This window comes from Populus trichocarpa, chromosome 3, assembly GCF_000002775.5.
Source record: "Populus trichocarpa isolate Nisqually-1 chromosome 3, P.trichocarpa_v4.1, whole genome shotgun sequence".
NCBI classification, from domain to species: domain Eukaryota; kingdom Viridiplantae; phylum Streptophyta; class Magnoliopsida; order Malpighiales; family Salicaceae; genus Populus; species Populus trichocarpa.
In genome coordinates this window covers 21,603,706-21,630,303 of record NC_037287.2, presented here as the reverse complement: position 1 = coordinate 21,630,303, position 26,598 = coordinate 21,603,706, and the positions used below count along the sequence as shown (strand labels likewise).

The 26,598-nt window shown below is 36.8% G+C and overlaps 6 protein-coding genes across 11 annotated transcripts; 3 read left to right on the top strand and 3 right to left on the bottom strand.

The window, feature by feature from the left end:
- Window positions 1-796: 796 nt before the first annotated feature.
- LOC7461339 (uncharacterized) lies at window positions 797-3,142 on the top strand. The gene is made up of 4 exons (XM_002303942.4): window positions 797-1,383; window positions 1,475-1,668; window positions 2,013-2,337; window positions 2,741-3,142. Exons 1-4 carry the CDS (start codon window positions 1,276-1,278, stop codon window positions 2,840-2,842), a joined length of 729 nt encoding a protein of 242 aa, XP_002303978.4. The 5' UTR covers window positions 797-1,275; the 3' UTR covers window positions 2,843-3,142.
- A 1,905-nt stretch (window positions 3,143-5,047) lies between these two features.
- LOC7461340 (E3 ubiquitin-protein ligase SIRP1) lies at window positions 5,048-7,720 on the top strand. Of its 5 annotated transcripts, none has more exons than XM_024597487.2 (2): window positions 5,048-5,191; window positions 6,253-7,720. In XM_024597487.2, the coding sequence occupies exon 2, from the start codon at window positions 6,283-6,285 to the stop codon at window positions 7,447-7,449; it is 1,167 nt and encodes a 388-aa protein (XP_024453255.1). In that variant the 5' UTR covers window positions 5,048-5,191; window positions 6,253-6,282; the 3' UTR covers window positions 7,450-7,720. The 5 variants fall into 5 exon arrangements, with proteins under 5 accessions (XP_024453255.1, XP_024453257.1, XP_002303979.2 ...); XM_024597489.2 differs by having other exon boundaries at window positions 5,113-5,191; window positions 6,262-7,720; XM_002303943.4 differs by having other exon boundaries at window positions 5,138-5,376.
- A 749-nt stretch (window positions 7,721-8,469) lies between these two features.
- LOC7461341 (pyruvate kinase, cytosolic isozyme) lies at window positions 8,470-11,639 on the bottom strand. Its single transcript, XM_002304811.4, has 3 exons — window positions 11,235-11,639; window positions 10,110-10,571; window positions 8,470-9,659 (listed from the first exon to the last, which is right to left on the bottom strand). Exons 1-3 carry the CDS (start codon window positions 11,490-11,492, stop codon window positions 8,847-8,849), a joined length of 1,533 nt encoding a protein of 510 aa, XP_002304847.3. The 5' UTR covers window positions 11,493-11,639; the 3' UTR covers window positions 8,470-8,846.
- A 477-nt stretch (window positions 11,640-12,116) lies between these two features.
- On the bottom strand, window positions 12,117-18,014 carry LOC7463563 (glucosidase 2 subunit beta). 2 transcript variants are annotated; one of them, XM_024597484.2, is made up of 16 exons: window positions 17,683-18,014; window positions 17,477-17,596; window positions 17,180-17,275; window positions 16,854-17,093; window positions 16,428-16,651; window positions 15,744-15,836; window positions 15,512-15,631; window positions 14,366-14,690; window positions 14,179-14,283; window positions 13,990-14,091; window positions 13,848-13,905; window positions 13,671-13,739; window positions 13,297-13,384; window positions 12,772-12,833; window positions 12,638-12,689; window positions 12,117-12,553 (listed from the first exon to the last, which is right to left on the bottom strand). In XM_024597484.2, the coding sequence occupies exons 1-16, from the start codon at window positions 17,816-17,818 to the stop codon at window positions 12,491-12,493; spliced, it is 1,953 nt and encodes a 650-aa protein (XP_024453252.2). In that variant the 5' UTR covers window positions 17,819-18,014; the 3' UTR covers window positions 12,117-12,490. The 2 variants fall into 2 exon arrangements, with proteins under 2 accessions (XP_024453252.2, XP_024453253.2); XM_024597485.2 differs by lacking the exon at window positions 15,512-15,631 and having other exon boundaries at window positions 17,683-18,012.
- An 833-nt stretch (window positions 18,015-18,847) lies between these two features.
- Window positions 18,848-22,102, top strand: LOC7463564 (uncharacterized). Its single transcript, XM_002303944.4, has 7 exons — window positions 18,848-19,310; window positions 19,612-19,688; window positions 19,812-19,946; window positions 20,426-20,480; window positions 20,600-20,687; window positions 21,371-21,469; window positions 21,574-22,102. Exons 1-7 carry the CDS (start codon window positions 18,976-18,978, stop codon window positions 21,709-21,711), a joined length of 927 nt encoding a protein of 308 aa, XP_002303980.3. The 5' UTR covers window positions 18,848-18,975; the 3' UTR covers window positions 21,712-22,102.
- A 266-nt stretch (window positions 22,103-22,368) lies between these two features.
- On the bottom strand, window positions 22,369-26,216 carry LOC7461342 (2-oxoisovalerate dehydrogenase subunit beta 1, mitochondrial). Its single transcript, XM_002304813.4, has 13 exons — window positions 25,720-26,216; window positions 25,394-25,505; window positions 25,097-25,132; window positions 24,950-25,009; window positions 24,816-24,873; window positions 24,610-24,707; window positions 23,877-23,966; window positions 23,706-23,774; window positions 23,541-23,627; window positions 23,217-23,312; window positions 23,052-23,129; window positions 22,671-22,757; window positions 22,369-22,600 (listed from the first exon to the last, which is right to left on the bottom strand). The coding sequence occupies exons 1-13, from the start codon at window positions 25,917-25,919 to the stop codon at window positions 22,565-22,567; spliced, it is 1,107 nt and encodes a 368-aa protein (XP_002304849.1). The 5' UTR covers window positions 25,920-26,216; the 3' UTR covers window positions 22,369-22,564.
- Window positions 26,217-26,598: the final 382 nt, after the last annotated feature.

Below are 26,598 nucleotides of genomic sequence, written 5' to 3'. Positions count from 1 at the left end.
CTTTCAGCCCCGGCATCATTATCAAACAGGAATACCCAGTTCAGAAATCTTCGTGATGCGCTTGTCAAGTTTGCTCCTTTGCCGCTTCAAAAGGGATGCCATAGAAGCAACCTAACCATTAAAATATAGAGATGAGATAACCTTCAGGGCATCTTCAAAGGAAGAGCTAAAAGGAAAAGACAAAAAGCTTTCATCCCTCATTTTTATAGCTCTAATGGGAGAGCTAAAATAGTATGTCTAAGTTGAAGAGCTATTCCTGAATCAAAAGAAATCATCGTGAATGTTGATACTTATGGATAAGAAGCAACTCATGTAGGTCACAGGTGCAGCATGCTTGAACCAGAAACATCAAGGTTTTGCTGCTGTCATTTTAAGTGTAGATAATGTCTGACAGCCAAGCCAAGTTACCGTAGGAGCTTCTCATATCCTCCACTACGACAATTCAGTGGACAAATTTCATTCCTGGGCTTTCCATCACCGAACACAAACTATAGCTTCTCTGTTACATATTTAAAGGTAGATAACAGGAACTACAGTGAAAGTCCAACAGGAAAGAAAGGAAAAGAAAAAAAAACCAGCAGCAGCTTTGGTTATAAATTGATTTAGCAAGACGCTGATTTAGGAATTCTCCCATGGAACATACATTCTGGGAAAGTCGAGGACCACCCATTTCTTGTGCCTTTTCTTGGAAGAAACTATTTGACTGTAAGAAAAAAATGATACTGCAATGAAAGAAGGGGATTGTTGGTAGAGAAAGAGCAGAGCTAATGGACTTAGCTTCCTTCTTCGATTTATCCACTAGTAGTAATCTGCTTCATAAAATATACCAAAAATAGAAAGAAAAAAACAATAATATATATTTTAGCTGCTGTGGCATCCGTCCTATAACCATACATAAATAGATGCTTTTGTTTTGTTTTGCTTGCTGTTGTTTATCTATGGGATCAGTCGTAGGGCGTAGAAAACAGAGAGAGAAGAAGGCGAAACCAAAAGTAAAAAACCACCTCTCCTTTCTCTTCCCTCGCGTTTTTCTCATATCAATGAATGCTGTTCATATCTTGTTTATACGTATGTGTGTATCTCTTGCCAGACTAGACTTCCAACCGCACCCTCCCTCCACACCCTCTTTTTAATTATTTCTTAGCAATTTGTTAATTATCATCCGAAGGAAGAGGAAGAAGAAAGGAGTGTAGTTTATATTCATTATTTTATTATTATTTATTCATGAGAGGAAGAGGAAGAAGAAGATTATTAGTATATGATAGATAGATAGAGATGTGGTATTGTAATGGCTGTCCTCATTTCTTCAAAGATCGATTTCACGCCTGGCTTCGCGATTACGACTCTCTCCAATATTTAGCCCTCTTTCTCATTTACCTTCAGGTAATCTTTTATATATATATATATATATATCAAATTAACTCAATTATTATTACAGTTTACTATTTCATTTCAATTGAATATGTGCACGTAGATTGGTTGCTCTTTGATCGGATCCCTTGGAGCTTTGTACAACGGAATCTTGCTCCTTAATTTGGCCATCTCTTTGTTCGCTCTCGTCGCCATTGAGAGCAGCAGTCAGCGCCTTTGCCGTACCTACGCTTTCCTCCTCTTCTCCTCTATTCTCCTCGACATTGCCTGGTTCATCCTCTTCTCTCACCCCATCTGGTACCTTCTCTTTCTTTTTTCCTTCTCCCCCAGAAAATAAATCATGATTGCAAAGTCAAAAGTTTCATTCTTCAATATCATACTGTCTGTCTAAAAGCTTGTACTTTAAAAAAAACGAAAAATGTTATTGAATTACATATATGTAGTAGAGGCATGTATTTAAGTGGTTGGGCGGTTATTTTTCAATTTACTCTTTTTCTGTGTTTCTTTTTTTAAAGAAAATGTTATCGAGTTATATATAGAAGATGGGCGACAGATTTCTTCCTTTTATGCGGCAATGCTCACGGTTCCTACTGTATTCTGTGTATCAATTGAAAGTATTGTCTGTTAGTGTCGTGTTGCAGGAACATTTCCTCTGACAAGTATGGAATGTTCTTCGTCTTTTCAGTGAAACTCACTCTGGCAATGCAAATCGTTGGTTTTACAGTGAGGTTGCCATCCTCATTGTTATGGATTCAAATCTACAGATTGGGGGTTCCTTATATAGATAGTACAGCTACTCGAGAAGCAGATTTTGATTTAAGTAGTAGTTTTTTCAGTCCAGCAACTCCTGCTACTCTAGGTAGAGAATGCTCAGATTCTGATGTTGTTTCAGGTGGTTCCATTTACGATCCAGCTTATTATTCGTCTCTTTTCGAAGATGGACAGTACAGCAGACGTCTCCGTCAGGTAGGCTATACCTTACTTGTATGCCATGCTTTACTTATTTAACTTGGACTTAATGCCTTTGATATCTTCGTTTCCTACTTCTTTGCTATATATGTAATCTTTTGTCATGTTTTTTTTTTTAAAAACTTTTGCACAATACTTCCACGTGCACAAGAGAATTTGTTAATTAATTACCCATGGAAATTTTATGCCCGGTCTGGTTTAAGAGAAAGGAGGAAATTGCTGAAGGGATAAGGTGGGGAGGAAATGGTGGCACTTATCATCCATTTGTTTTCGACATAAATGCTTTTAAGGAAGGAAGAGAATGAGTTGTGTGTTTCTACATGCATTTTCTTTTATTTGTAAATTGGAAGGAATCAATATTTGTGTGTAATTTTGCATGGTTTATGTTATTTAATTGCAGGATAAAAACTCTGGAATCTGTGACGATGGATCTACTTCTAGTGCCGAAGCTTCTCAGGTGAAGGTGACCACACGCAGAGCTTTTGAAGCTGTGTGGATGTAGGTATACGGAAATTCGTCCTAGATTATGTTGACTTCCAGTAAATTACCACCCTTAAGGACAGTGTTGTAATTTTGGCAAGCAATTTGATGAGATTTTTTTTTTTTTTTATCGTTATCATTATTCATTATTTGAGCTCTTGGAGTTAATTTGCTGATTTTACTTGTACATTCAGCTATCCCAATGGACTTGTGGGGGTGAGGTTTTTTGTATTTAGTATTCCAAGCTCGTAATTTACCTATAGCATATGTCACATCATAAGAAACTTGTTTGGTCTTTTTATCAGCAAGTTTTCCATCTGTTTCTTCTCTAGTATATATATATATAAAAAAAATCATATATATGCTCTGAGCCAGACAGTGTTCTTCTTCAACCTACTCCTTACTGAACTAAAGGTTATTTAAGCTGATTCAACATTGACCCTCTTGGCACCTTCATATTATGATTACCTGTGCCACTTCTGTATACCTTCTGCCCGCATCAGTAACATGGTTCAAATATATCATTCCCCAGAAGTTGATCGGGTGGGATGGGTTACCATGAATGCCTGTTTAATTAGCATGGTCAAATGGAGATATATGTAGAGTTGTATTAAACTGGCAGATAGCAATGATGTAATATGTATGATAGCCCTGCTCATGCTCTGGCTTTACTTGCTTTGGGCCTGTGCAGTTGAATAAATATTTTCATGCTAATTAGTGCTCCATGGGTTTCCTGTGTCACATAGTAGCTGGACACTGCCTAGTACAGGTCGTTCACGCAACACATTTTCTGAGTTTGTCAACTCATCTCGCATAAGGGAGTTGTTGTGCAGTTGTGATCCTCTGAAATGGCTGATCTCAATACTCAAAGCTCATGGTCTTATGCTGAAGACGGTTTCTTAAGTCACTGGGCTTTGCCTTTGTAGTTGTTTTCATGATTGAATTGGACATACCAGTTTTCAATAAGTTATTTTGTGCTGCTTGGATTTTTAAATAATAGTCTACTGGCATGCTGCTTGTTCTGACTAGTTTTAGCCTTTGCGGGAGGAGGGTGTAGCAGGCAAGCCTCAAACTATTTGAATTGCATCATAGATCTGTGAAAGTTCTGGTCTTTTCGAAGTTAATTCCCTTGATGTGGGCCATGCGGCTAGTTTTATGCGGGGATGATTACCTGTGCAGTTCTTTATTCCTGCCATTTCTTCTCAAGAGGATGGCTTCCAATCCCAATGTTTCAAGGACCACACCTTGAGCTTCTTCTGTGAGTTGGCATAATGTCAAAGATTTAGCATTGGGATTTTCATAGGTCTCCCTTTTGGTAACCAATGCAGTTTTGCTGGAGGCGGCGAGGAGATCCGTGCTTAAGCTCGCAGCGTCATCTTATTCGGCAAGTGTTTTGGAGGCTTTTGTTTCTGTTAACACTACATGAGAATTCATTACAGAGTTGAGAGTCCATACGGAGGTTCGTCAACTGTTCAGGATTAGAGATATCTGTGTAGAGAGGTTTGGTTTAGATGTTTTCTCGGTTTGGTTTGAATTGTGCTTCTGGTTCAAGAAACCCCAATGATACCTGTTCATGCTCATAGGAGCAAAGGTGAAAATCCAGCCAGGTTTCCCCCACACGAGCCCATCACCAGCTCGTATGTATGCCCTTGATATACTCCAAGCTCACTTCGAGGCAAGAGAATTGATTGTGGGTATAACTGATACAGATTGTTTTGCCCTTTTACAATTTAGCCCTCCTATTAAACTTTATTTAAGATCAAATCCTTTTGGTTTCCAAACCGGATTGGTCTAAAGCCATGCTTACTTTACTTGTATGTTTTTTAAATGATTTTAATTCGAGATCAAAGAAAAGAAAAGGAGGGTATAATTGATACAGATTGTTGTTACCAAAGATACAAACATTTCCAAGTAAATAGATTATAAAAAGATTTGGTTATTCTTTTCCCCGTCATTAATGCTTCGTTAACTAATCAATCCTCCTACCTACTCTTATCTAATGATTCCAATTAAGTCATTTTCATCATTAATTGCATCAGCAGTGTGTAGAAGGGAAGGACCTGCTGTTTAATTCTATAATTGAAAGCGTGGTAGTAATAATTGTTTTTTAATATATATTTTTTTAAAATACACTATATTTTTTTTATTTTTTAAAATTTCAAGCAGCTAAACCTCAGCCACAAGGACTCAATTGATAAAAAGTTAGTACAAGGATGAAATACACAAAGTAGAAGAGTAAAAAGGATGAATGGTGCCATTAACCTCGCCATATTTGAATGATTGATAGAGAGAGAGAGAGAGAGATTGGTTGGGTGGTCCTCTCCGTGTCTGTCGAGTATGGCACTGGTAAATTGGCAAATGGGAATCTAAGGTAGCTCTTTCTCGCTTCTTCTTCTTGGTTGTTTTTTATTTTTTGGTTCCTTTCCCTGTCAGCCCTCTCTTTCCTCTTCTCCACCAAAAAATAAAAATATAACCAGAGAGTGATTTCTCCGTTTTCTCCACCAAATTTTACCATCCAAAACAATAATAATAATAATAAAAAGCAAAGAACTTCAGGTACAAAGCTCTAATCTTTCTGTGTTTCATGCATCGATCTAATATAGAAATATGATGTGTGGTTATGTTTTGTATTTGCGTGTCAATGTGAAATGGTTTGCTTTTAATATCCTATCCTATCCTTCCTATGTTAGATGATTTGAATGTTTGTTAGATAATGAGATGTTTGGTCAAATTCTATGAACTTCCTTGTCTGTGCTCCTTTTTCCTGCTCTCCATGCTTCCAGATCTTTCTGCTCCCGTTCCCTCGTAAATTTGTACCCTTTATATAAATCCCCCCCTCCCACCTACCCTTTTTCTTTTTATTGTTTTTTCCTCATAAAAGCGTCTTCAGTTTCTTGCTCAAATTTTTTTCTTAAATCATCATCTTGTCTTGAAGAAGTAGAGTACAAGACCACATATTTTAAGGTGTTGATTGAAAGGAGAATTTTGGGTTTTCCTTGGTTTTTTCATTTGTAAGGACATCACTGTATAGTCTTCTTTTTGTTTGACCATGCTTGTTTTGTGGGGATCGATCTGTCTCAAGTCTCAACAATTTTGTTTTTGTTTTCAAAGATGAAACCTTTTTAATCTTCTCATTTCAATTTTTTGATGGGTTCTTTCAAAATTCCAACTTTTCATCTGGTAGTGATCAATATTATTTTATTGTTTTCTAGATCTTGAAATTTGTGATTTTGTTTGCTAAACCATGAGCTCTGTCCTATAGAGAATTATGTATTGTGCTGGTGTTTATGTGTTAGATTTGTGCATTGTGAAAGAAATGATTCTTTTTTTGTTTTTTCATTTACTTTGTTCCTGTGTGAATTTGAGATTGGGATGCTGATTTGGTTCTTGCTTGTATTTGATGTATTAATGTACTGCTTTGATTGTGGCAAGGACAACAAGAGGATAGTTGTGGTTGTGGTTATGTTTGTTGGTGAAGGAGGGGAGGGGGGACAAACAATGGCTGCACGCTACTGGTGCCATATGTGCTCTCAAATGGTAAATCCCATCATGGGAGTTGAGATCAAATGCCCTTTTTGCCAAAATGGTTTCATTGAAGATATGATTGATAGCACTGGGGATAATCAGGTCCCTGACTCTGAATTTGGATCTGATCGTGCCCTCTCCCTTTGGGCCCCAGTCTTGCTTGGCATGGTGGGAAATTCCCATCGTCGTAGAAGGCTTAGAAGGGTGGAGTATGAAGAAGATGAGGACGGCAATGATGATGGTGAAGCAAACCATGCAGGAGAACCTGAATTTGAGCGTGAAATAGAATCATTCATGAGGAGGAGGAGGAGGAGCAGAAGAAACTCGGCTACAATATTGCAATTGCTTCAAGGAATTCGTGCTGGAATTTTGGTATCTGAATCCGAGAACTTGGAAGGAGATAGGGATAGGGATAGGGTTAGGGATATGAACAGGGAAAGAGAGCGTGTCATTTTGATCAATCCATTTAATCAAAGTATCATTGTTCAGGGTTCTTATGATTCAAACAATGTTCAAAACCAGAATCAAAATGCAATTGGGTCATTAGGTGATTATGTCATTGGACCTGGCTTGGATTTGTTATTGCAGCACTTGGCAGAGAATGATCCTAATAGATATGGAACTCCACCAGCTCAAAAGGAAGCCATTGAGGCATTGCCTACTGTAACTGTTAAGGAGCCTTTGCAGTGTTCGGTGTGCTTGGATGATTTTGAGATTGGTGCCGAGGCAAGGGAAATGCCATGTAAGCACAAGTTTCATAGTGGGTGTATATTGCCATGGCTGGAGCTTCATAGTTCCTGTCCAGTTTGCAGGCATCAGTTGCCTGCTGACGAGTCCAAGCTTGATTCTGAGAGATCTAGAAATACCTTTGATCAGAGGGACAGTGAAAGCACTAACAGTGAAAGTAATATTAGTAATGGAATTAATGTTGAAGAGGGAGATGGGGAAGGAAGAAGTGGAAATGGGAGAAGGTTTTCCTTTCCATGGCCTTTCAATAGCTTGTTTTCATCTTCATCTGGTTCTCAATCTGGTGGAAGCCATCCATCCTCAACAGCATCCTCCTCAAATGCACCAGGAAGTGCTTCTCAAACAGATGAGAATTGAGTTTGAGTATATTTTCTGAAGTCGCTATATTAGCTTCTTGTTGCTTGAATGTGCTGCCTGCTTATGTACATAGTATATTACTTACTGAAAATTGTGTTTTAATCACTCTGGTTTTTGTAGATTTTTTTTTTTCATGCCTTCATGGAGAAGTTTATATTTCTGTTGTTTCCCCTGGCTCTTCTATCTGTATGTTATTTCCGAAACTACTTTGAATGGCTCAATAGTTGCACTGGCTTTCTTTCCCCCAACTGAGTGAGGGGACTCCTTTGAATCGCTTTCTTTAGCCCAATGAATGAATGGCGTAACGTCAAGGCTATTGCTGTTTGTTAATGTTGAAAGTGGAGTTTCTTCTTGCTTGAATTGGTAGTCACGATAAGGAGGGAGCCATATGATATAGACCAGGCTCTTTGTAGACAGTATATTTGATATCAAAAGCATCAATTTGTTCCGGTGTCCAGTACATCAAACGGGGCTAAAGACTTTTTGAGATGGGCCATGTGGCTTGTGACTCGCATGAATGAATTACAAGCTGCTTGCAAGGCTTGTTGGTTTGATCACTTGTGTAATCATGTTGGACTTGACGAAATAGATAACAATTTCCCTCCATTTTCTTAATAATAGAGGGCTGAGTGTGACTTGTTGAAGATTTATATACGAATTACATCGGTGTCAGCGTTGCTTGAGCTGATTGTGCTAAGCACGTAGTAATAAAATAATGGGGTGGATTATCAGGCTGGAAAGATCTGGCCGAGACATGGAGTTGGTCCACCACTTCGATTACACGCGTGGACCATTTTCTTTTTTCATACGTCAAACCCATGTGAATTGTCTTTTGCTGAATATTCTTATATTCTGTTTCCATGTGACATTAATGAACCTCTCCAGAATGTATAGAAAAATCTTCTTTTGGGGACGGATCCCAAAGCAAATTTGCAGTTAACTCTTGAAATATTCAGACACGCCAGCATGTCGTAATAACTTATGCCAAGATAGATACCAACTTATAGTTCAAACACTGAATAAAACAACAAAAACAAGGATTTCTTATGCTTGAAATGGATTCATGAACGTCCAAGTACTTTAAGAGTTTGGGGGCAAGCTTCGCATGCCAACGGAGAACATACGACAAAACAATTTGGTTGTATGACAAAAATCAACTACAGGGTTCTACAAAGATCAAAATTCCCAGGAACCAAATTGTTGTTCGAGGATATAAGCTTCAAACCATGAGCTCAAGAAAACAACGTAAATAATAACCGAAGTTTCTTTCGTTCCTAGAGAAAAGGTTAGAGGAAAAGGAAAGCAGAACGGAAATACTAGCAGTGTCTTTTCCTTCATCCTGATTCATGAGACCTCCCAAAAATGAAAGTAGAACAAAAGGTCAGTGTATTCAAACATCACTTCACATTTATGATCTTGATGACAGATGCAGTTCCAACCCGATGCAGAGCTACCACAGGATCCCCAGTCCTGCATAGACCCTTCCCCTTGGCATGTTGAAGGGCAAAATCCAAAGCTTCTTCAGTTGTCTCAGCATGAGAAGCTTTAGCAGATCCTGCATATAAAACTGGTACCAACCCACGGAATATAAGGCTGTGCCTTGCAGGAGCTTCATCACTACATGACCAATCAAAGGAATCGGTCTGAATCTCAGGGACGACGACAGACAAAATGGGCATGCCTGGTCTGTATTTTGCCACCAGTTTTGCAGTGCTTCCTCCCCTTGTTAAGACCAATATAAGAGATGCTTTTACTGAATTGGCTGTTCTAACAGCAGATGAGGCCAGACTCTCTAATGGGCTCATGGGCACTGGCGAGTGTTTCGTAGTTCTTTTAAAGACATCTCCATAATCCAGCGTGCTTTCAGCTTCTACGCATATTTTGGCCATGGTCTGAACAGCAAGTTCTGGATAAGCTCCAGCTGCTGTTTCACCACTCAGCATCACACAGTCAGTACCATCAAGAACTGCGTTGGCAACATCAGTGGCTTCTGCTCTAGTTGGCCGCGGGGCCTTGATCATGGACTCCAACATCTGTGTTGCAGTGACAACTGGTTTTCCTTGAATGTTGCACTTGTAGATCATCACTTTCTGTGCAAGGAAAATTTTTTCAATTGGGATTTCCATTCCAAGGTCACCGCGAGCCACCATAAATGCATCTGAATTTGCTAAAATATCATCAAAGTTTGCCACTCCTTCTTGATTTTCAACCTACCAAAAAAGTTTCAAAGGAAAAATAGAATGACAACAAAACATCAGAAAGCAACCATCTAAGCATCAAAGATAAGGGTGTTAATGATGCCACTCCATCCATTTGTAATTGCACTCTACATTAGCTAGCACTCTAGTATATTTTTACAACATCATGTGGAATGCTGTTCTAAACTGCTGGAGTGGCATTACATTGCCGTGAACGTACGTGTTTAAAACAATCCCTTTGTAGGCATTTGCTCAAAATTTAAAGGCAGATAGTGACCTTTTCTACTGGTTCCTCGCATGGATTCCATCTCCAAGTACGATTAATATCAACCGATACATACTCAAGCCAAGCAAAATATCAAAAATTCACTTGAACGAATGTTTAATTGAATGCTTGGTTCTGATTACCAATAAAAGCAGGTAGAAGAGAAATTTTCTTAGGATCTAATGTAATCAACACACCTTTGACATGAGAAGGATGTTCTTAGCATGCTTTCCAAGCAACTTCCGGACCTCCACAAGGTCTGAGCCTTTTCGAACAAAAGATAAAGCAATCATGTCAATTTTATTGGGAACTCCCCAAGACAATATATCTTCCTTGTCCTTCTCTGTTAAGGTTGGAAGATCCACTATAACTCCTGGGAGATTAACATTTTTCCTCTCACCAAGAACAGCAGAATTTTCACAGCGACATCGAACCAAACCAGCTTCTGTGTCACACGACAATACTGTAAATGATAATGTTCCATCTGCACAAAGTATCACCATTCCAGGTTGCACGTCCTCGGCCAACTTTTTGTAGCTCATGCAAATCATATTCTCATCACCCTTCAAGCTATAGTCAGTTGATATGGTGATTTCTTGACCCTGATTGAGCTGGATGGGTTTCCCATCTTTCAGGAACCCAGTACGAATCTCTGGTCCCTGGGAACAAAATGACAAAATAAGCGTCTTCTAGATCTATAAATCTTTATAAAGGAGACTGACTTAAAACTCCTAAAATTTGACGCTAGAAATAGCCAGACCCTATTCGATGTATGAAGATTAAGAGAGAAATTTATTGCAGCGAAACTAAAGGCAAAGTAATATTTCCTTCGTGTTTTTGGTTTAACACTGAAATAAACAGGTACAAAAATGGTGTCTCAACACAAGTTCTGAAAAACCAAAAACAGGAAAACAGATTTGAGCTCAGAAAAAGGAAAATTCCAAATCAAATGGACCAAAGCTCCCAACTTTGGCTTACCCCAAAATCAGAAGAAAGAAAAAGATACGAGTGGTGATATACGGTACAAAAGCCAAGAATATAACAAGGAAGAAACAGACATTACAACCAACAAAAGGAAGGCAGGCATGCAAAACCTTATTGCAAGGAATCAAATAGACAATTAAACACAGCCTCCCAAGAAATCCGGATTAGAAAGGAAAATAATCATAAAATCAGTCTCAGACAAACAAAAAGATCCACTTTCAGGAATAAACAAAGATATCAGCAGAATCAGACAAAAATAAATGTAATAAGGTACAAGAAATGAAGAACCAGATAGGAAAAAAACAAAAAACTAAAGGGAAACAAGAGAGAGAGAGGACCTTGGTGTCGAGCATGACAGCACAGAGAATGCCAGTATTGACCATAGCGGCCATAAGATTATCAAGGGTTTCTTGATGATAGTCATGAGATCCATGAGAGAAGTTGAAGCGAGCAACGTTCATGCCAGCCTTCAAGAGTTTCTCGATCACGGGGACAGATCTTGATGCGGGTCCCAGCGTACAAACAATCTTAGTATTTGGCCTCTTCTCCATAACTCCTGCTGCTGCTGATGCCTCTGCTCCGTTGCTGATCATCATTTTCTTTATCAGAAGGACAATGAAAAGGAGAGGAACAGAACTATATATAGGAAATGAAATACTTGATAAAATATTGATGGTTTTTCTTGTTATTATTATTGTTTATAAATGAAGAGATAAAAAAAAAAAAAAGTAGCGCAACACTGCTACATGATATATATTTCTTGAGCAACAAGACACCACTTCCTTTCGTTTCATTTCTTTTCCTCGCTTCCTTCCTCACTGTTTGGTTTGGACTTGGGTAGAGCATTAGTTTGCCCTTTGTTATGTCAGTCATGCTCTAAGAAGTTTTGGTGACCCATGAACAAAACCATCTCTGCTTCTGCCACCTTTCCCTCTCCCTTTTCCTTTGAATGATTCTCAAATAAATCATGTGTAAAACTAACACAATTTCAGTTTAATTAATCATCAATATATTCTTCAATCGAGTTCCTTTCATTTGAATTCTAGATGATATAGATCGCTTATTCATACTTAAATTGGTGTATTATCGAAAAACATCAGAATTTTTATTACATTCAGACGTCTAAAGTCATCCACTAGCATCGCCTTCTATATGATTGCATGAATTTTGGCACTCCCATGACCCAGGAAAAAAAAAAACTATTATACAGAAAGAAATAGCACCGACAACAAAAATGTTTTCTATTACTGTCCATATTATTATTGTAGTGATAATCTAAACTTGGTTCAATACAGTGTTACAATATCAATCATATTATAATCAGTTCATCTTCGCCGGACTTCGTCTTGAATGCTCCCATGCCTCAACCCAACCGTCACAATGAATTAGACATGTGACACTAAGGCATGCTCCAGAATAGAAAAAAAAATCGTGAGCATCCTTGTAATACTGCTCATAATTACTCAAACTACCAACGCAAATAACCTGGGTGACTTCCAAAATATTTCAAAATTCAATGGATGAGTTTTCAGGAGATCAATATCCGCGCAGTCAGCATCCTCTAGAATGTTTGCAGTAAGCTCATCCAGACAAGTTAAAGTTCATCGTGGCTCTGTGGCTGTTCTTTGTTCATCAAGTCTAGTTTATTTTCCAGCTCCTGTCACATTTCAGCATTCACCCAATTCATCAGAATGTTCAATGTAGAAAAGTAAGAGTTTCAATCTTAAATATATTAAATTACCTTGAGCTTTTCTTCTATGCAAAGTGCTGGGGTAGATAGCAATGCCACATACCTTGCATGACAAGCTTAATGAGTTAGGGAGCAATAGAGAGCATATGATCACACACAAGAGAGACAGAACGAGAGGTCCTTACTCGCAACGGCTTGGTTCATCTACATCTGTAACCTCATTTTTCAATCCACATCTTAGCCTGACCTGTAATAGGACATCCAAAATTGCAGGTATTAAAACAAGGCAAGGAGTCTGTTTTTCGTTAAATTCTATATCTATTTGCCTTGGAGCACTTATTTTTAGGTCAAAAGAAAATATTGACACCAGTATAAATGTGAATTTAATGAAATGGAAAAAACAAATTATCTTACATGTTTCTTTTTGACACAAGTTCATATTAGTATCAGTTTCACTTTCAGTAACAGTTTTCTTGGCAATTAAAGATACTGAGAGAATAGAAAGGAAATAAAACATGAGATATGAGATGAAATGAAGTAAAAAAATTTCTTCTTCAAAGTATCTTGGACTTATGCTCAACACGTTTGTAGCAATTGGATTGCTCGTTTCCTTATTTTACTTACCATGGATGTTTTTAAAAAATCACAAGTCATTATAACACAGAATTCTTCCAAAACAATTATTCATGACAGCATGAAATTGTTGGTACCTTCATACTTCTATCAGGTCCATTCCAGCACTTATCCCCATTTGAAAAGACCATAACTCGGTATGAATCCTCGAATTCATTCCAACGCCTTACGCAAAAAAAAAAAGCACAGAGAAAATTAAATACCATGTTAGTTAATCAATACCCAAAAGGACATTACTTAAAGCACCATTGTATTAATTGACAGCTAAGATGCTTACATTCATCTCTGACATGGATATCCAGGTTAAATGAAAGAATAAACAAAATGCTCAATGTAAACCTATAAAGCATAAAGATGCATGATGTGATTTCATCTAGATGATCCCTTGATATATGCAAGAAGCAGGGAGACTGCTAGATAAAGAGCATAAAGAAAGTCATGGACACATTACCCCAAACGAGTTGTTGAGTGGCCCTCCAACTGAGAAGCTTCTTTGAAAGGGCAGACTTTGTAAACATACCTGATGCGTGAATTTCAATTGCCAAAAGGTAAGACAAATCAATGATCACAACTGCAACTATTATGAAACATAAAAGGAATATAAACTAGCAGAAGTAAGGTTGCTAACTTGTTCTGTTTGCTCTCAAAACAGTGATCGTAGAATGAATAGAACTCCATCTCTTTCCCTGAAATATTAACCTTTACAGTTAACTAACCGAAATCCACTATCGCCACCAAGAAGCATACACATACAGCTTGTCAGTACTAACCATAATCGTGTTTTAGCTTTTTTGTCAAACTTGATATCCTTGACTGTATTTTCGACAACTTAGCACTGGACTCGTCATATTCCTTGCGTACACGAGCAGCCTCTATAGAAGTCAAAAGGTAACAGATGACCTGATTTTCATGCATTCATTTCCAACATATAAATAGTAACAAAGTGTTTTCAAATTCACCTGATTTGTCCACTGGAGTTTGGAAGAATTTGAAAGCTTGTAGAATGCTCCTAAAGGTTTGCTGTATTTTCTCCAGCCAAGATGGATTACCTGGGGAGGTTGTATCTAACAACACAAGTATTTAATATTAGCTCATTAAATGAAAACAACTGAGCACAAAAGGCAGTAGCAACAAACAGTCGCAAACCTGAAAATTCAACTTCATCCTCAGCATCAGATTTATAAGAAGCAGTAGCATCATCATGAACATCGTCTTCATAAGTCTCATCTATATCATCTTCTACATCAGGATCATCATACTTGCCAGTGTCATCATCAGTTTCTGAAGCATAGCCATCATATTCCTCATCGTGAGTGTCCTGGGCCATCTTTTCATTGTCTTCATGGTCATTGTCCATTGTATCACTAACTCCCTCAGTTTCTTTCTCAGGATTTCCTGTCCAGCGAGAAGCAACAAGGCGGCCCAACTCTTCCTTTGACAACCCTTCAGCATCAGTGGATCCATCTTTCCCCTGAAGACAGCATTTAGAGCAACCAACAAAAATTGTCAGGATGATAAGCTTCGTGGAATTATGATGAACTAAGGAAATCATTTAAGATTTACAAAACATCAAGAAATTTCGAGAGAAGTTCCAAAATTTAAAATACAGAAAATGGAAAAGGCATCTCTAAAGGTACTGTGCAACAAGCAATCTCAGCAATAAACTTAACTTCTTAAAAAATACCAGCAAGAAATCTACAAATATAATTCCATAATAATTTAAAGAATTCTGAGTAAATAGAATATATGAGCTCCTTTTCTTTTGAGTGACATCTCAAGCAAAACCACTCTGTCTTGGTCATTTCATAAAGCATCAAGTGTGATTATTAGCAACCCATACAAGGAGCCCCACAATAAACATGACTGCGTTTACAAAGTGAAACATAGATGACAAAAATACAAGATTTGCTCGTGGCAAGTGACTGAGAGCTCCAAGTCCGATACCACCATGGCTGGCTCACACCCTATTGCAGTATGACAGGTGTCACCAAGATGCCGGTTTGACTACAAGACTACAATACCAACTACGGGTTGTATATTTTGAACTTTTATTTCAGAGAACTTAAAGAACGGTGTGAAAAACATATCCCTGAAGAGGATAATTCTATGGCGAACCCTCATTAGAATGAAATTGTAAATAAGCCAGTCAAGTAGTGTACTAAACTCTAGGTTACATGGTCAAATGAAGAGTTAAAGCTTAATAAATGAATTTCCAATTAACAAAATTTGGGAACATGACATGTATCACTAGAGTAACTTTCTTTTCCAATTATCCAGGGGCAAAAAACTCACATCTTCCATAGGTTGATCATGAGACACCTCATTTCCAGCATCATGATTAATTTCATGCACATGTGTAGAGTCATCCTTAGTTTTTGTTGAGACAGACTCTTCATCCTTTTGTCCCTCATGCTATATTAACAAGGCATGGCACGTTGTATTTTTGTCAAAGACTAAGTTGGCATGGCAGTGGAGCACCACTTTCAAGAAGTAAAAATTGTGTACAATTGCATAGTATTTTTACCTGCTCCACTTTGCTAACCGGAGATCCTTCAATTTTGGAATCACCGCTAGTTTCATCTTCAGCTCCATGATCAGCATACTCGTCCACAACATCCTATTAGAGATTATGAAACTTAAACAGCATTAGCTAAAGCATTGAGTTACGCACGTATAATTTCCTCAAACCAAGCTGGGTATCTTTCAGCAAGCATTGTGTACATGGGGGATAGATACCTTACTCATTCAAACAAATGGAACCTACAAGGTTATTGGAGAAACCTCTTTATAAGAGTAAGAAGAAAACTATTCACTTTTCTGTCAAATCATGTTTCAATATTTCAAGCTCACTTTCTAATTGATGTCTTCAGAAAAAAAATTCTAAAAAGCTTGTGAATTTAGAATTTCTGCATCAATATATGTAATGAACACGCAAATGCATAGAAAAACTTTTGGATACATCTTTCAAGTTTTATATGGGCTAATTTGGTCATTTTATCAGCAGAATTGGAAAAGAATTGCTGAGCAGGTATGCAATGAGGATGTTTACTTGTTTCAGACAATCACATTCACTCCTATATGCTTTTAGAACATGTTATAAAGCAAAGTACTTTTAAACAACGTTGAAAAATTATGAGAGTTTTCATGTGTGCATGCTCACTTAAAGTTTAATGAATGATGAGCATTGAAATGACACATTCAGTCAGACCTGATGTGCAGGAGAATCATCCAAAACACCGATTTCATCATGAGCACTTTCCACATCTTTGTCTTCGTTGTCAATTTTCTCCTCAATCTGTCCTTCGTTAGCTTCCCTCTGAATGGCACTTTTCTCCCCAGTGGCCTTTTCTTCAGCTTCTTTCCTTTCTTTCTCTTCCTTTTCTTTCTGCAAACGTTCTCTCTCTTCTGCCTTCTCTATCTGTTCTTTAAGCTCTACATGGGGCGGTGAAGCAGAAGAGCATTTACACAATAATTAGCCCGACACGTGAACAAACAAACAGAAAAACACATATTTTGTAAGATATGTCAGTCTATGCTCAAATCTTTTTCTGAAAATACAAGTGATAATATTTCGCTATTGTAACAAGTATAGCAGACTGATGTATGACAGCACAACATAGAGAAAAAACTATACCTTTAAGCTGTTGAACGAGCCCTTTCAGCACTTTCTCCTCATTCTTTAGCTTGGATAGTTCAGCCTCGTCTTTGGCGATCGCCGCCTTTGCTTGTTCAACTTCTTTATTTCTCAAAGCAACCCCTTCCTTATACGTGGCAATCTTTTTCTTCAACTTATCTCTAGCCACTTTGCCAGCTTCCCAGCATGTATTTGGACACTTAACTTGGCCATCATACTCATCACTCCCATCACAACAATCTACATTATGATATTAGGCAGTCAATACAAATTACAAGGACGAGTAAAATAATAACAATACAAACACATATTGCTTATGCACTCACCGCAGATGCCGTCATTGACTCTTGAAGAAAATAAGAAAAGAGGAGCATGTCCTGCATTTCTACAAAAGAATTTCCCACCAGGGCATGCCGATGTGCCTACAATCCATCCATCCACCCACAAAATATACAGTCAAAACAAGTAAAGATATTTTTTTTTTTGTTGTTGTCCCCAAAAAGGGAGGGAATAGCATACGTAAGCAAAAAGAGAAACGTAAAAGGAAATAACAAGACGTGAAATATAGATGGAAAAAAGGGAGAAATGCAGAAAATGGATTAAAAGTAATCTAAGAGAGAGACCAGGCTCGTCGGTTGCATCAGGGCAATCACAGAAGTCATCGTTAAGCTGAGCTTTGGTGAAAGTAGCGGATCCATCTTTGCATTTTATAGTATTTGAAGATGTCTTGTAATAATTCTCATCTGGGCATCCAAAAAGATAACAAATTTTAGCAAACAAATCGAAAATCAAAACAAAAATCGAAAAAGGAAGAGAGATGAGGAGTGACCTTGAGGAGGGATTCCAAGAAAAGGGTTTTTAGGAACAACAGGTGATGCTGATGCTGATCCACACAGCACTCCAAAAAAAACCGGAAAAACTAATAAGAAGAAGAAGAAGCAGAAGCTCCTCCTCTCTACTTCCATGACTCAGTGTGTGTCTCTGTGAGAGAGAAAATAAATCAATCAATCAATTATTATTTATTTATTTGATTATTATTATATATATGTGTGTCTCTATATATATATATATATAGAGAGAGAGAGAGAGAGAGAGAGAGAGAGCTCGATTCGATTTGATGGACAGAGGAGGAGAGGACGGTGGCAGGCAGGAGAGTGAGGGGAGGCTTGCTGATGTCAACACGACGCTGTTTCCATTTATATTTTTTTTCTTGTCTCTAGTGCTCTCCCTTAGCCTTTTCTTTTGAAAAGTTAATTAATTTTTATATTTAATATTGTTATGAAAATAAGTTAAAATAAATAAATTTCCAGTATTTCATTGTATTATAAAAAATAAATTAAAAAAATAAAAACAAAATCTAATAAATAAAAAAAGTTAGAGGAAGGGATTGAAAACAAATCTAATTTTATTAATTATTTAAAATAAAATAAATAATAATTAAAATAATAAATATCAACTTTGACAAATAAAAAAGTTAAAAAATGATGAAATTAAAAAATATATAATTTTATAAATTATTTCAAATAAGAAATAAATATCAATCAAAAAAATAAAGATCAAATATAATAGATAAAAAATTTTAAATAAAAAATAAATTAAAAAAAATAAGAATCAAAGTTAATACAAAAATAAAATTAAATCAAATTCTAATACGTAAAATTAAAAGAAAATCAAAATAAAATATATAGTAATCAAAAAATTAAGAATCAAATTTAATATAATTAACAAATAATAAGAAATTTCTAATTTTTTATAATTTCTGAAATATATTTTTTGTATAAAATAAAATAAAAATATTTTTTCTAAAAATTAATCCAAATTTTTTTATTAAAAAGTATTTTTTATTAATTAATTTTTTAATAATAAACAAACATAGAACAAAACCTAAAAAATATTTTTTAAGAAAATACTTTCAGAAACAATGGCAGTATTTCTGTCGGCCTCTATTCTCCTCTCCCGATGAAAAATAAAATAAAAACAAAAACGACGTAACATTGGGTTGAACCTACACATTCGCCTATACCTACACACGCTGCTACGACTTACGAGTGCAAGAGGAAGCGAAAGATAATATTTTTATCCATCCATCCATCCATTTGTTGAGTCGCAGTGAGAAGCAAGAATGGAGGGAAGCTCACTTTTATCGAACTGTTCGAAAACCCCTTTCAATTTCTTCAGAAAACCTTCTTTCCCATCTTCTTCTCACCACTGTTACTCTACTGTTACTACCCAGTCCCATATTGTGAGCTTTAGTTTCTTTAAACCCAACAGAAACCAGGAGATGAAGAAGAACAGGTCCCGCAAAAAATTTTTGATGGCAAGCTCTCTTCGAACTTCCGCTTTTGTTGTCGACAAAGCCTTGGACGATTCTTCTCCAACCAATTACAAAGAAATGATGCCAAAGATTGATAAGAGTGGAAGGTTTTGCAGCCCAAGAGCCGCCCGGGAGCTCGCTTTGTAGTTCCTCTCTCACTCTCTCTTCTTCTTTTTGTTTTTCTTAATAAATACCAAAAAAAAATTATATATAATTTCTGGGTTTAGGATTTTACATCTTTGCTTTTCCGAATTTCACAACTTTAAGTCAGCTGATGCTCAATACTTCTGCTTCACATATTTGGTTCAGTCTCAAATTCTCAATCTTTTCCTCCCCTTTTTTTTTCTAAATAGAAACTTTTAATGTTTATTGTTGCTTGTTTCCTTTTACTTTTCAATTTAAGAAAATGAAAATTCTTATTGGTTTTTGTTGGTGGTGCGCAAGATTGATCATTTATGCTGCGTGCTTAGAAGGGTCTGACCCAATTCGGCTATTTGAGAAAAGAATGAATGCAAGAAGAGGTAATTTAGTGATTCCCTTTACTTAACATTACAGCAACTTTTTATGGTTTATATCATATTTTCTCTTTAAACACATCTGGTTGATGGTTATGTGATTGGCTTGTTTGCAATTCTTGCATTCAGAACCTGGTTATGAATTCGACAAGGCATCTTTGTTGGAGTATAATCACATGAGCTTTGGAGGACCACCTGTTACAACTGAGACTGTTGAAGAAGCTGATGAGCTTCAGCTTAGCGATGAGAAAGAGTCTGCAATTGGTAATTAGGCTTCTTCTTTTTTATGGTCACTCGCCTAGCTATAACATTTTGCTTAGCTTTTGATGAATGCGATTTCTTATAAGCTTTCCAGCTCTAGTTTTTTTTTTTTTTTTTTTCCGATTGTCTCTTTCAGAGCACACATTTTTCAGGCCATTTTTATCACATCGAATGGCCTACAGTACCATTTTTATTAATTTTATGTGTTTTTAGAGTGTAGTGGAACTATTATTTACTATCCATAGATTTTAGAATCTGCAACCACAGACAAAAATTTTAATTTATATGGTCTCCCCGTACTGTCAATCTGCACCATTTTTTTCTTCAGGAGAATTACTTATGCCACCAGATTTAGTTCTAAAACATTTCATCTATGCTCATTTTCCCTTGTCACTTCTCTTTGGATGTCTGAATCAATCGTGCACTTTGTATTTCAGAAGTCTCTTTGGATGTCTGAATCAATCGTGCTCTTTGTATTTCAGAAGCCGAAGTCCTTTCAGCTCCTCCAAAGTTGGTATACAGCAAACTGCTTTTGCGGTAAACCTTCTGGATATATCTTGATCGGTTGATTGCGTAGCTAGAGCAGTTGAATACAGTGAAAGAGGCAGTGGGATTAAATTGTCTTTCTGATTGCTTTTCTGTGCCTTTTGTGGCAGTTTCACAAGGAAGCTTTTGGTAGCTGTGGTGGATAAGTGGGACAGCCATGTCCTTGTAATAGACAAAGTCTCCCCGCCAAATTGGAAGGTCTGGATTCGAGCTTTGACAGAATGAAATGCTTGATTTTCAAGTTTGCTGCTAGCTTTATTTGTCTTTTAACACCTTTTTTTTAAGTGTCACCACCTCACAGGTAGTTTTCTTTCTTTGTGCTTGAAGGTTGATCCCATGTTTTTTAATTTGATTGCTGTTAAACTCGCATGTTAAATAGTACATGACTTCTATGTGCGTGGTGGTCAGCTGGAAAGCGTATGCTGTCAAATACTTTGAATGAAATGTAGATTTTAAATATATAGTAAATGGTATATATTTTTGTAGAACACTTGGTGAAGTCTGACTTTGATTCTAATCTGTCCTTTCTACCGCACCCCACTTCGTATTGAGTGTCTAATTGGTCCACAAATTTATACCAACCACAGGTTAGATTGCCATGGGCTGGGGAGACAGCAACCCTTGCTAACCCCTTGTGCTAGATGTTTATAAGTTGAGCGTTGAGTATTGATAGGATATTTTTGGATATTATTTGTGAGGAAGATGAAATATTTGCCGCACTTGTTCACGTTGTTGAAATTGAAATGATTATCCAGTTTCATGGTTGTGTACATGTTAACTCATGGGCTTGGACATTTTATCATACCACAAAGTTACATGGAATTTCATTGTTTTTCCTCTAATCCATGAATATCAACAAGTTCACTTCTCTCATGCCTCAGAATGAGCCAGCGGGAAGAATTTTGGAGTTCTGTATCCTCCACATGGCAATGTCTGAGATTACTGTTCTTGGCACACGGCACCAGATTGTGATTAATGAGGTAGCTTTTTATCTTCCCTGTACAAGCTAGTGTCATTAGCTTCCTCTTCTTGCACCTCCATGCCATTAATCTGATCCTCCACTATGTTTTGGCTGTGAATGAAGGCTGTAGATCTTGCAAAGCGATTCTGTGATGGTGCAGGACCACGCATTATCAACGGGTGCCTTAGGACTTTCTTGAAAGATCTCTCGGGAGCCAGTGTGGCCCAAACTTCAGATGCTAATGAGAAAGTAGAAGTATGAAGTGAAACGATCCAAGTGACTGTCTGCTCAGGTGGTCAGGGATCCGAGAAGAAAAATTCAGTAGAAGAACCTCAGTTTGAAGAATGCTCTGAATGATAGAGATCGATTTTGAAAAAACTTTGTTGTCAGAAGAGCTGCATTGGTTGGTATCTTTTTTTAAGATGGAAATTCCCATAATCCTTCGATAGAGTGCATATTTATGCTATGTTTGCTGCCCTGCGCAAACGAAAAAGGACTCGTGGTGAATGACACCCCAGAGTAGAAGGTTTATATTGTTGTATATGATTTATCTGTCAAGTTGTAATGTAACATGGACATGTTGAGATGATGACTAAAATTTTGAGATATGATTATTATAAGGACAAAATAGAAGCTAATTATTTATCTGACATTCATATGGCTTTCATAAGAGTACTGGTGGTGGGTGTTTATGTGTATGTGCATTGTAGAAGTGCAATTGGAAGCGGGCGCTACCATGAAGTATCGTCTCCATCCTTGTCCTCACAACTATAGTATTATCATTGCTGGTTTAAGAGTACAGTCGTACTATATTTGTGTCAATTGCTATTATTAATTAATTATCAAAATCAATGGAATGGAATCGGGTAATTACTGTTTTGACTATTTTTATTATGTTGTTAAGCATAATTGAATAAATTATTGCTTCAAGAGAATCGGATTCTATGTTTTTATTAGTTGCTGCTAATCAATCAATCCCCTTGGTTTTGGACTTGGACTTGGCCTTGAGTTATTGCCTTCTTGGATTCCTTGTTAATAATCCAAGGCCAAGGGGTACAACAATACACATTTACTAACATTAAGCAGCTCATCCTGTCCTCTTCACCAATCACCACTAGTAATTTACTGTTGCTTTGATCGCATCCACTATCTGCATCCAAACACCACCAACATATTACCCATTTGCCATCCAATGTTAGGTTTCCATAACATGAATTTACCTTGTTCTTGGTCGGTACATAAAAGGGTTCAAAAACTAGAGGAAAGGGTGTATCCAGCCCGCAAATTCTGGCTACTGGGGCTTCTAACTGCAAAACACATCCACCTTTTTTAGCAATAAGTTGATATGTAAGTAATAGATGCATTACCCTTTCACCAATCTACTGCACCTTTAGCAACATATCTTATGTAAATCAATGGCATCTCCTTCTTGCAGCATAAAGAAATTTTTTCTTTTTTTAACAATGTTCAATTTACACGAATGATAAATGAAAGACTTGACTGTAAGATATGATGCGAAGAAAATGATAAGAGGAGGAGTGCTTAACTTAAATACTTGTGTCAATACAAGAAAATACAAATTTGTAAATGCTAATGCTTACCCTTAGGAAGCAACGTTCAACGATAGACGCAGAAATTTCAGCACCAAAACCTCCAGTAACTGGAGCTTCATGACTTATCTACAAAGAAACAACAGAGTTACCACCTAGTTTTCCACTAAACATCCTTTCTTTGCTTTCTTAGGGACCACAGTTTGTAATACTTACAAGGAGCTTTCCCGTCTTTCTCACAGATGCTTCTACTGTTTCTTTGTCCCAGGGTATTAGAGTTTTGAGATCTATCAGTTCACAAGAAATTCCCTCCTGCAAAATATAATGCATTAAACTCCCCGTTTAAAAGTTTGTAGCATATAAATAAATCAAAATTTATTCTTAGAGGGGCAAAGTCGCAAATGCAGTACAGAGAAGTTGCCATTTGGTAAATTTTCTGGTGCTTGGTGAATAATTCTATATTAAGTACGCTTAATGGAGATGTTTGGCACAGGTCACACTATTTAGTACATGACAAGGAACTATTGCAACTACAGTTACCTTCTCAGCATCAAAACAGGCCTGCTCCATAATAGACAGCTGTGCTCCCCAACCAACTAGTGTTATGTCACTGCCCTCTCGGATCACCTAAGTATTTATCGAATTAGTGACTTTCTTCAGATTTAGAATTCTGAACTCTCCAAAGAAAAGCTAAGAATAGCTTACCTCTGCCTCTGACAAAGGCAACATATAATCATGCTCAGGAACCTCTTCTACTGCCAAACGATAAAGCCACTGAAAATTCAAGGCATTTGTATTGATGTCAATCCCAGAATGAACCAATTGATAAATTTATGGTCATATTATTTATTTAATATGAGGACAAAGAGCAGGTGCCTTTGGTTCAAAAAAGATAACAGGGTTTGTATCACGTATGCATGACAGTAATAATCCTTTTGCTTCTCTTGGACTTCGTGGAACAACCACCTGTCAAAGAGATACTGGTTAGATTTATCAGAAAACATGTGTGAATGCCATAAATGGAGCTGGAAAGAATTCAAAGAAATATGACTGTCTTGCTACTTAGTCTTATTAACCCAAACGGAGCTCATGTGATTCAAACTTGATTTATCAAATGATGTATGAAAAAAGATAGGGGGAAAGAAAACTTTCTTTAAATTCTGTAAACAATAAATGGCATGACAGGACAGAAACAACCACCATTGTCCCACTTTAGGAAGTACTGTGGCTTACCTGAGTCAGTCTAGGGTGGTGGATGACATGGGAAATGTTTTGCTTCTCAAGAGTTCCATTGAGTCTCAATGTTAAGCATATCTAAGTAAAGCTTTCACTTTCTGGACAAGAGAACTGGATAACTACAGCTATGAAACTGATAAAGCAAAACAACCACTTTCTACGTCATTGAACATCTGTTTCACACATTGCCATGTATTTTCATGTCTCGAAAAGAATGCCTTGGAACAGAAACTAGTATGGTATTCATGAAGAAAAATATGCAACATTTCCACATAATATGCAGGCAATCAATTAGTAGGAGGCGTTGCTCCTAAAACACTCCAAACTTTCCCAAGGGAAAAATAAATTAAGAACGTGGAATAAGGAGACATACTTTGATACCAGGAACATGACAAAAGAAAGCTTCAGGGGATTGAGAGTGATAATGTCCACCATGGCCCACAGCCCCATATGGTGTTCTTATGGTTAAACCTGTGGAATAACATTAAATCCCATCACAACCGTAAAAATGAGTAATGGAGAGTGAATCAGTGGTTAAATAGCAATTCCATTATCCAATGAAACAAAAACCAAATTCACCTCCACAATTAAATTGATTCCCGCTCCGATATCTGAACTTTGCAGCCTCATTAACAATCTAAAAGTAAAAATTAGTGTCAACTAGAGGGAATTGAGAGGTAAGAATAAAGCTTGGAATTGGGAAGGATGCTTACCTGATCAAAAGCAGGAAAGATATAATCCGCAAACTGAATTTCTGCTATAGCACGATTATCCTATTAGATGAGATGAAAATAAGTAATTATCAGATGAGAAATGAATCAAAAGCTTATGCAAGCTCCGCAACAAATATGAAAACTAACCATTGCTGCCAGGCCTATGCCAAACCCAACAATGCCCTGCAAGTAGTTTATTTCAGTAACAGCGTTAGTTATAAAAGAAGGAAACTGGAACAATGAACCGAGAATCAGAACAAGAAGATCAATATTCAATATTAAGCAGGTCCAACTGATGGATACCCTTTGGCAGGTAGACTATCATTAACAGTCAACTTAACTTTATAGAAGCCAGTATCAGTAGAGAAAAGATTTTCCACGAAGATATTCTATAATATTATATCAACAAGAGTAGAATAGCGACAGAACGAAACAGAGAGGTACCTGTTCACAAAGAGGGGTATTGAAAACTCGTTTTTTACCAAATTTTTCAGCTAGTCCTGTTGTGCATCGAAATACCCCACCAAAGCTCACATCTTCCCCAAACACATACGAGCTGGAATACAGTAGAAGGTCTAAATAATTACTACAGAATTTAATCTAATACTACTCCCTAAACACAAAACTCAAAGTTTCACTCATGAAGAAATGGATAAACAGTTTGATCCAAAAAAACTCGAAAGTGAAAAGGATGGAAACTTTGACTGGGAATCTAAGTTTAGAAACCAAATAGAAAGAGAAAAATGAAATGGGTATTGCTAGAAACGTACCGAGGGTCGGTTTCTAATGCGATATGGAGAGCTTGATTGATGGCAGAGCAAAGATTCAATGATTTCCCAGTTTCTTGTAGTTGCTCATGTTGTTGTTGAATAACCTTGTTGCCTTGACAAGTGGTTGAGAATTCCCTGTTATTGAAAACAGAAGAAACCAATCTTCTTCCACATCTCCTCAAACTAGTTGCCATAACCATTTCTAGTAATATTTTGCAGGCACCAAAGGTTCTAATTCAATTCAACCCCAGAAAGAAAGACACCTCCTTTACCTCTTTTTTTTCTTTTTCTTTCTTGAAAAAACTTACTAGCTACTTTGGAAGTAAAATTTATTGGAATTGATAAGAGGGAGGGTGCAGATGGTAAAGAGTTGGTGAGAATCAAGTCCAGATTTGCACGTTAAACAGGCAAGCCGGCATGGCATCTATGTGGGATACATGTGGCGAGAGTATCTCTACTGCCTCCTATCATCCACTATTTACAAGGGGAAAAAAAATACATAAATAGTTTTTTATTATGCTTTAAGACGTATGTGCTGTTGACAATATTATTTAGATATGGGTCGCGGGTCCGTAGCATCTGTTTTTTGATATTTAAAAAAAATAAGTTTATTTAAAAAAATATTGAATTAATATTTTTTATTATTATAATGTGTTTATGAATGATTTAGTACATTTTAAAAATAAAAAATATTTTTAAAAAGTATCTTATATTATAATACAAAACATACATTTAGAGACATTGTTTTTTTATTATTATTATGGTGTTGTGGTTTGCATTTTACTCCAATAAAATATTTGAAAATAATTATTTAATTAATATACATAATAGTTTTGTCTCAAGCTTTTTCTTGAAATCTCATTCAAGAAAAAGTAATAA